Below are 9,737 nucleotides of genomic sequence, written 5' to 3'. Positions count from 1 at the left end.
TATATTGATTCTAAGCCTAAGTAATGACTGATTGTTGTTACAGACTAGGTCTATCTGAAAACACATGTAAATAACTGACTGTAAGTACGTCTACGGTACTTTTCTCTATTACCAATGCCATGGATATGGTAAAAGCTAGAATAATATTCACTAACAATAACTTTGGTCTGTAATCGTGTTCAATGCACAAATTCTCGGAAGAATTAAGCGCACGAAATCACAGTCTGCAAGAGAATTATAGCTACCCAATGTTCCTGCCATTCACTGATCTGAATAAGTAGTCGAGCGTCTGTTGGTTTCGCAAGAGTTCAGAGGTTCACACTAGGCTTCTTAACATTTTACAAAATCTACCAGCTGCCTTTACGAAAAAAAAGGCAATGCCAGTGTAAATCATTCTTTTTAATGAACCGCCGATTGGTTCAGTCACCATCTATCGTTTGTCGATATTTCAAAAAGCCGATCTACTCGAGGTACGTAAGGGTTTATATTTGCCATCCTATAAAACACATTTTCAGTGAAATATACATATATATACAAAACAATTTTCTACCAGGATATGCAAATACTTTTAACAAATATCAATGGAATACATGAACATAAAATATTCTACCAGTAAAATATCCATCCACATAAACCATTTGGCCAGCGGAATATACATGTATTTCATATAAATTTGCTGGTGATTTGTCAGTGGATATATATATATATATATATATATATATATATATATATATATATATATATATATATATATATATATATATACACACACACACACACATATATATCTATATATATATATATATATATATATATTATAGTCAAATTTCCCATGAAATATACATATATCTGTGTTAAATTACCATTAAAATATGCGTAACCATAAAAACATGTATTATACAAGATATTATTTTTCAAATTGCAAATAGAGTTGTGCATTTGTTTGCCAATTTTCCAAAGAAGCAAACATAATTTTATCACACTCACACTGCCAATTGAATGGGCATATACATAAAACTACTTCTGACAAATTACCAATCAAATAAAAGCAAAATGTATCGAGCTGCCGATCAAATATAAATAATAACTGTCAAATTACCAATGATATATACATATTTTTTTCCACCAAACTGCCAACATTTTTCATCGAACGTTCCTGAAAACGTTTCCAGCCGAATCATCTATTGACCGTCTTCTTGATCCTGTTCTGCACCTGCCTGCAACTCTGACGAAACTCCCGCTTCCACACGGAGATAATACTCGACTTCCCTTTGCAGGCTGTTCCATCGGCCGCCTCTCCACCCCGGCCGTTCCCTCGGCCCCCGTCCGCTGCCTCATCCGTGAAAAGGACGGAACACTAAGAATGCAGCGAATGGGAGAGAGGAGAAAAAGAATTCCGTCTAGGTTAGTTAGTACATTAGACCCGTTTTCGGAAGAGGGGCGTTTGAGATATTTGAACCCACCACCCTGTTAACTACAATGATTACATTGCTTCTCAACATTAATTAATGCGATAGGTAGAAAGTTTTATTTTGAATTTGTTAGACTTATAATAAACATAATGAATATGAATTATTCAGTTTATCTATTAAGTAGATAAAGAAAATGTATTTTAAACATTACCAAAGCGATTGAGGACCATGGTGATTATTTGTGAGCTTTTTAAACTCGTGGATACCAGTAAACAAGATTATGCAGATTAAAAATTATAAAAGCAAAAGTGTTGGTGTTTTAGAGCTTACAAATCTCTATGCTACGTAAGTTGGTAAGAATTAAGGTGCATAATATGCTAAGTAATATATGCAAAGTCGAGGGAATATTCTGAGGGTCCTATATCACCCGAATTAATAGGAAATATGTTACTTGAAAGAGGTACACAAAGCGTCTGAACTTAATTGACTAATATTTTAACTAAAATATTATATATACTTTTTATTATGAATGCATTTTGAAATAGCAAAATTATTTCTTGTCTGTTATCAATCAAGCAGTTCTCAATAGAAATATAGAATAAGCATTTGATTAAATATGGAATCAGTATTAAAAGAGAGTGTATATGAAAATTAATCGATTCTAATAATCTAATAAACAGGGTAGGCAATAATAGCAAAATATATTGACGTCAAGAAAATGAAAATACCCTGATGACTATTCTATTATTATGAATATCAGTTCGACAGATAAATAAAAGTACTTTACAATGATTGTCATCATCAGTCATAATATACCAATATTCTGAAAAAAGCTTCCTCATAATACACTCAGGCACACTTGTATCTAGTTTCTCTTCCTCTAGTTTTGTTATAGTTTTTAAAGTTTATATAGGAAATATTCATTTTAATGTTGTTACTATTCTTAAAATATTTGATTTTTCCTTATTTCCTTTCCTCACTGGGCTATTTTCCCTGTTGGAGCCCCTGGGCTTATAGCATCCTGCTTTTCCAACTAGGGTTGTAGCTTAGCATTTGATGATGATAATAATAATAATAATAATAATAATAATAATAATAATAATAATAATAATAATACGATGTTTTTTTTAATGAAAAAATTGGCAAAATGAGATTGAAAGAAAAAATATGATCAATATTTAATACCGAACAACTAATTAACAGCTAATATAGATTATTTTCACATGCCAGTAAACATATGTATTAACAACAATTCAAAAAATTACTGGATATTGTAAGAGAAACTATGCTTAGATGTATTTAAAGGCTGTAAATCATATTTATCCAATAGGATAATACAAGTCGTATCTTTACAAATCTATTAAATTTCTCGAAGTTTAGCCTTCATTAACCCTTTTGCTGCCAGTGGTGAATTCAACGAAACTTCTGATGTAGCAAAATCTTTCAAAGAGGCACAAACCCTAGTTCGTTGATATTTATTGGCATGGTCGTATCAAGACCTTTCTAATGAACTCCAACTTGCTGTGGTTTGGGTGATTTAAAAAGATGTTTCCATTTTTCAAATTTTGACTAAATCACCGATGGCAGTGAGCGGGTTAAAAGTTTGATATAAACCTGAAAAAAAAAACTTACCATATAGTGGAGTTCCCTCTGCCGACTATGCCCACGGGAGCCCTTGCTGTTTGTGAAGATAGGCATGGCATATATAGGCTCCTCCCCGTATTTGGGTCCCTGTCAAAAGATGGAGGCGTTCTTTATGTGATGGGGAAAAAGATAAATGTAATTTAGAGTTGATGGATGATGAATAATGTGAGTTTATACATATTAAGTCCGTTCTTCTAAGGGAGTTTAGAATATATAATGGAATGTCTTATAGCTACAAAAGAAGATATTAAAACTACCAGGATTTTAACGAGAAACGCACTATGAAATAGAGTTTGCCTCCTGGTAAAAGGCAAAATAAACAGTTTTACTAATATAAATACATTAGAATAGCATGTCAAAGAGAACTAGCAGTATTTTGACTACAAACGCATTGAGATGTTAAAAAGTGTCCCCTTTAAGTGGAAACAATTGGGTCCAGACAAAAATCTTTAACATGCTCCATCCACAAGCATCATGATTGCCAGGCATCCTCTTACAGCTGATTCATGTAAGCATAATAATGATAATAAAATAGACTATAGGTATTTATGATACCTTAAATAGTGACCCACGTGGCTGGAATGGAAAGCACATCCATATACCAGGAACCAGGAGAGCAATGAGATAATGTTTATTTACGAGCAAAGCAAGCCATGGCGGAGCAGAGACAATTTAAATAGTGGCCAATCTCAATGCTTGTGGACAGAGATTGTTAAAGAGTTTGGGCTGGACACGGTCCGTACCCTTCTTAACTAGTCTAGAATAATTGATACAGTCATATAACAAGATATAAACTAAGAAATTAAATCTATCCTTTTTTACGAAGATGCAGGTGATTGATATAGACTAATAACTATAAATAAATAAAAACTTAGGACTTCTCTTTATGACATATCAGCATTACCTAAACACAATGATAAATCGTCAAAGAAAACTAAATAGAATCTTATAGCAAGAAAAATATTATGGCAGAACATTTGTTGTTGAAGGTAATTAAGGGTGAGCAATATAAATTCAAATGCAACTATAAATGAAGGTAATTACTGATAACTTTATAACAATATTTAATAAGTGATATCTTTTCTTCTGTGACTTTTCAAAGATATATATAATACCAAGCATTCGTATGAAAATGTGTTTGGGTATGGAATTCTTTCTCTTTAAGGACAAAGGTAATGAACAGTTAATACCCAGTTTTGGTAACTATAAGAAAACATCTTTCATAGAGATATTTTGCAAGTGACCTCCTGAACAAGATCCAGGAAAAAGTTCTGTGTCGATAATAAATTAAAAATAGAGATATGGTCCTCTGATTGATTGATTGATTGATTTGAGGTTCCTCTGCAAAAGTGATTAATCATTCTTGTTAGATTTAGAAAAACTTGTTTGTTGCAGTTGCCTGCTATCAATATTATATGGCAAAATTATCGAAACATTAAGTAAGAGCAGAAGTACTGTCATTAACATTTGCTGGGTAATCTACCTTTTGGGTGTGCACTGAAGTATAAGATATGAGGATGGGAATGATTTGCTTGAAGAACATTGTGTGAGGGAGAAGGGGAATGTGACTTTTCCAAAGTAGCCTGTAGCCTATAACTTCAATTAATACTGGGGAAAAATAAGGCATGGACGAATACAAGATAGCAGTCTTACCTTATAAAGTGTTTCATCACTCATACTTCTTTTGCGGTACAGTCCTGTAAGTTCAGAAGTGTCTGTTGGACAATGGCCCAGTGATAATGGCTCGTTACCATTATAGCAAGTAGGGACATGTAAGTTATAGGAAGATCGAGAAGTTATTCGGAAGGAAGGAGGATTAGCATCACCATCACTGTATACAGAATCTGGTGAACATCTCGAACTAGCAGTCATGTCCATGGAGTTTGTGGGGCTACTTCTGCTGTCATTAGGCATAGGAGGACTACCGCCAGACCCATTATCATCGTCTGAAATATCACAGTTATTGTTGAGTCTTGCACAACTTTTTGCCAAGCCCCTGCTATCTCCTGAGTTGTCGAGTGTATCATTAAGAATGCTGCCTTCGGACTCAGAGTCGGGAGGAGGAGCTGGCGGAGGTTTTTTTGGTCTGCGAAGACTGTATCGGATATGCGCCTGACGCTGAAATTCAGATGTCATGGCTGCTTCTTCACCTTTCTCAGTACAAGAAAGAGGATCAACCACTGATGTTCGCTTGACTTTACTAAGTATATGAGGAGGCTTAGGGGCAACAGATGGCTTAATCAGATCCCTTTTTGATAAATCACTGTTGCTTCTGACTGGAGGCTTTGGGGTTAGTTTGAGTTCAGATTTCTTCTTCTTTAGTGGCACTGCATATACTGGGACCACTGAAGGACTTGACATCTCCAGTTTTTCATTAGAATCTCCAATTTCATTTGGTGATAGATCTTCACCTCTGTTTTCTTTACTACTTCTATAAATATCATAGGCAAAAGTTCTGGGAGGTTTTCTGGGCGGGGGTCCCACTGGTAAAGATTCAATTTCTACATGCTCTACATTTTCAGGCCTTTTACCGCTTGGGGGCTTTGCAAAACATCCTTTGCTATCTACTTCGTCATCACAGGAATTGTAGTCTTCAGACTGTAACTTATCAACAGTAATACTAGATTTTGATTTTTGTTTCTGCATCAATGGCGACTGTAGGGAAATACTGGCAGGTGAATTTTCCCATGAAACATCTGAGGAATGAGGAGATAACAAGGGATCCATGGATTTGTGTAAAAATGAAGAAATGTGATTTCTTGTGCCCTCATTATCAAAGGATGACCCTGGAGTGACTAACATATCTCGACGGTGACCTTCTGGTGAGGTAGTGTTCTTGCTGGCATTCTGCAAGACTGAAGGCCCTGGTGGTGAGGGAGCAATGCCTTTCTTGTGAAATAATAAGCCCACAGTTGCAGATCGCCGTCTTGGTGGACGAGCAGGTGGACTAGCTTCTTCAGGAGTAGATGCCCCATTGGTGTTAGTTTCTGGTGATCTTGAAAAATCTTTTGCTAGAGCAATGTCAGCAACAGCTTTAGCAAGTGATACAGTACCTGATCCTCTAATAGCAATACCTGCAACAGAAGATAGTTTCTCATTCGTGTTCAATTTTGCTAAGGCTTCCATCTTTGCAGGGCTAGGATCTACATGTGAACTATGCTTACCTTGGTCCTTATCTGGAGAGGCCTTTTCTTTCTTATTCTTAATTTCCTTTTCAATTTTTGACGAGAAGCTGAATTTTCTAAGCACCTTGGGTTTCTCTTTATTTTTCATATTTTTAACAACATTTGCCACAATTTTCTGCTTTCCCTCAAAGGGGGATGAACATTTTGTATCTCTGTGACCATAAAGGTTGTCACTACTTTTCTGTCGGTTCTTTCTGTCAAAAAAGTTTATCCTACCATTTTCAGGCTTCACAATATTTCCTGCATTATTCGATACACTTTCATTTCTCTCAACACTCGAGTCTCTGCTAATCATAAAGTTCCCATGAGACCTTGACCGGATATGGCCTAGAAATTTTTCTCTTCTGCTTGGGCTATCCACTATGGTCTCTGGGGTTTCAGTCTTACCGGGACTCCTTTCTTCGTGAGCTATTCCCCCATTAAATGTTTTAAAAACTGGAATGCGTCTTACAACGCTAGGCTTTGTATCACTTGTGAAGTTGTCTGAAACTTTTCTACTTGGTGTTATCTTCACAGAGTCTTCAGGTGCTTGAGACTTCTCAGAACTTATTTTCCTGCTTTTAATATTGTCGACTGAATGTTTCTTAGGTGATAGCGCCTTGGGGACTTTTGACCCTGATAATAAGGGGGATACAATCTCTGAGAAGATAGACTTGGTCTTCGAAACACTGTTTGGAGAGTGTTTCACTGCTTTGCTCAAGAAGTCATTTTCTTTATCTACAGAATTTGCAAGTCGTTCGCCTGTCACACCGTTATGAAAACTCTTGTCTTTATCACTGATGATCAGAGAGGATGCCCTTGCTCTTCCTTGGGATGTGACTGTTTTGGAAGCTGGTGAACGTGAACATAGCTGTATCGCCTCTGGCTTCTGCTCAAATTTTCCTCTCATAGCCTGGACGCTAACGCGAGACTCCACCTCCATCTTGGAGAAGAATTGATGACCTGAGACGAAAACATAAATTTTAATTTTCAGATACATAAGAATGTGGTTGAGTACAAGAAATGATAATGAGTTTTATATCTGGCGTGAGTGTAGTTGGAACTTTGAAATATACAAACAAATATTGATTTAAAATAATACACTAATTAATATTATCATTATTATGATTTCATTTTAAAAAGAAAAACGTTCATATTGTATACATCTAGAAAGGTATTATCTGCAAATAAGTTTCCACAAATGGAGTACCTATACTGTATGTGAAAAAGCAAAGCGAAGAAAATAATAAATAAGCAAACCCATATTAAAACCTAAATATGTTTATATACAAAAACAATTTTGCAAGGCAGTATAAGTAAGGAAATGATGCAAGATGCTCTAGAGTAATTTCACAGCCTCCGATAATCAGTGAACATTGCATAGGTAATACTGCTAAGGAAACGGCTTAATATTTCTAAAGGAATAAAAGACTTTACAAAGTACAGGTAAAACTGCAGTCAAACATGTTAACCCCAGGATCTCTCATACAAGTAGGAACATGCTAGTCTCCAATTTTCCCACCAACAGTGGACATGGTATTAGATTACCTATGGCTGTTTCTGTTACAGGAACGAAGAAGGTTACATCTGTTTCGGAAACAAATAATCCATTACATATTGTCTAGTAATGATTAGAATTATGTATTTTGTGTGATAGATCAAGAGTGCTTCCTCAAATAGCTTTAATAACTTACTTTATACAATGAGCTGCTTTTTTTTTTTTGCTGAGTGAGTACGATTAAGCATGGGTTATGTGCGGAAATACATATGCATTCAAGTTCTATCAATCTATATACACACATATACAGTACACATACACACATATATATATATATATATATATATATATATATACATATATATATATATATATATATATATATATATATATATATATATATATATATATATATATATATATATATATATATATATATATATATATATATATATATATATATATATATATATATATATATATATATATATATAGATAGATAGATAGAGAGATAGATATAGATATAAGTATTTATCATTTTAATTCCATCATATCTCGAAGAGTACAGTTAAAAAGTTCACTCGATTCCTTTGGGAAAAGTTTGTCTGTGAGATGTAAATGGCCCGGGAGACCGTGGACTGAGAGCGGGACACCGCCTTCAGAACTACCAGATATCAAATCCACAGATGGGTGATGGCATATTTGACATGTCGGCGGTTATAATTGCAAAATCGCGTATATTCAGTATCATATAATAAACCTTTTTTTCCACCTTTGTAAATACGTAATTCGTATTCTGTAGCCTGATCATAAACGTTAATACTTGGTGGGAGGTAATAAAAGAAGCTATATAATAATAATGATAATGATAATAATAATAATGATAATAATAAATAAATATTAATGATAGAAACACTTTTTAAATAATTCTAATAGTAATGATAATTTTAATAATATTAATCATTTTATTATTATTATCATCATCATTATTATTATTATTATTATTATTATTATTATTATTATTATCATTATTATTATTATTCAAAAGACGACTTTAGCCATAGTTTTATGATAAATCCTCGATATAACATAATGTATTATATAATGTATTATATTGCAAATACCTGCAAATATATTATTTTAAATGATTGTTAATATTGATTAGAATCAATGGGATAAGAAATCAAGTAGAACGGAGTAAAAGTGAAAATTTGATAAGTATATCAAGATTTGAAGTTACAATGAATTCTAGGCTGTTACGTTATTATTATTATTATTATTATTATTATTATTATTATTATTATTATTATTATTATTGTTATTAATATCATCATCATTATTATCATTTCAGTAGGCGACCCTCTTTTATGACAGTTAGATTGTATATACTGACTGCCTCCATGGCGTTAATTTTATAAAATACATTTTCTATTGATCTAATTTTCTTCTTCTCAACATCACTGCAATTTGCCAGTAACTGTCCTCATCTCAGCCTAGAGAGGATATCATATTCATCGGTAAGTGAATGAATTCTTTACTACAAAAGACAACATTTGAGCATAGGTTTGCGTACGAAGTCCCGGGGTGTTCCAAGATTATTATTATTATTATTATTATTATTATTATTATTATTATTATTGTTGTTGTTGTTGTTGTTGTTGTTGTTGTGTACCAGGTGGCTGTTAGGTACTAACCGAGACGCAAGGTGAATGTATGTGAGCTTTATTCAACAAGATAACGAACTTATATACAAACAGTAGAGGGTAACAATGTCATAAAAATCAATCAATGTGAAACACACGGTGGTAAGCTTAAACAGGGTTCTCTATTATCAGTGCAGGAGAGAGCGAGAGATGAAAAAAAAAAAATATTGGCAGTAACAGTGTACGACCGTGTATGAAACACGTGCGGTGGTAGCCTCCTTGCCTGGTGATTGCCAGACTGGGGTTCGAGTCCCGCTTAAACTCGTTAGTTCCTTTGGTCGCTGCAACCTCTCTATCCTTGTGAGCTAAGGATGGG

General features: G+C 34.0%; 1 protein-coding gene across 5 annotated transcripts in view; it reads right to left on the bottom strand.

Annotated features, from left to right (window-relative positions):
* Nucleotides 1–826: 826 nt before the first annotated feature.
* LOC137625938 (uncharacterized) overlaps nt 827–9,737 on the bottom strand; it is an 89,428-nt gene continuing 80,517 nt past the window's right edge. For 4 of the 5 annotated variants that reach the window (XM_068356975.1, XM_068356978.1, XM_068356976.1 and 1 more), the window contains 3 exons: nt 4,710–7,183; nt 3,045–3,143; nt 827–1,357 (listed from right to left, as the gene is read on the bottom strand). In XM_068356975.1, the coding sequence (XP_068213076.1) occupies nt 1,178–1,357; nt 3,045–3,143; nt 4,710–7,163 (2,733 nt within the window). In that variant the 5' untranslated portion in view covers nt 7,164–7,183 and the 3' untranslated portion in view covers nt 827–1,177. The remainder of the gene's footprint in view (nt 1,358–3,044; nt 3,144–4,709; nt 7,184–9,737) is intronic. The other variant, XM_068356979.1, reaches the window with a different exon arrangement.

Source organism: Palaemon carinicauda, chromosome 33, assembly GCF_036898095.1.
Source record: "Palaemon carinicauda isolate YSFRI2023 chromosome 33, ASM3689809v2, whole genome shotgun sequence".
In the NCBI taxonomy this organism is placed as follows: domain Eukaryota; kingdom Metazoa; phylum Arthropoda; class Malacostraca; order Decapoda; family Palaemonidae; genus Palaemon; species Palaemon carinicauda.
Note: the sequence above shows the minus strand (reverse complement) of the source record. Positions and strands in the feature narration are given on the sequence as shown.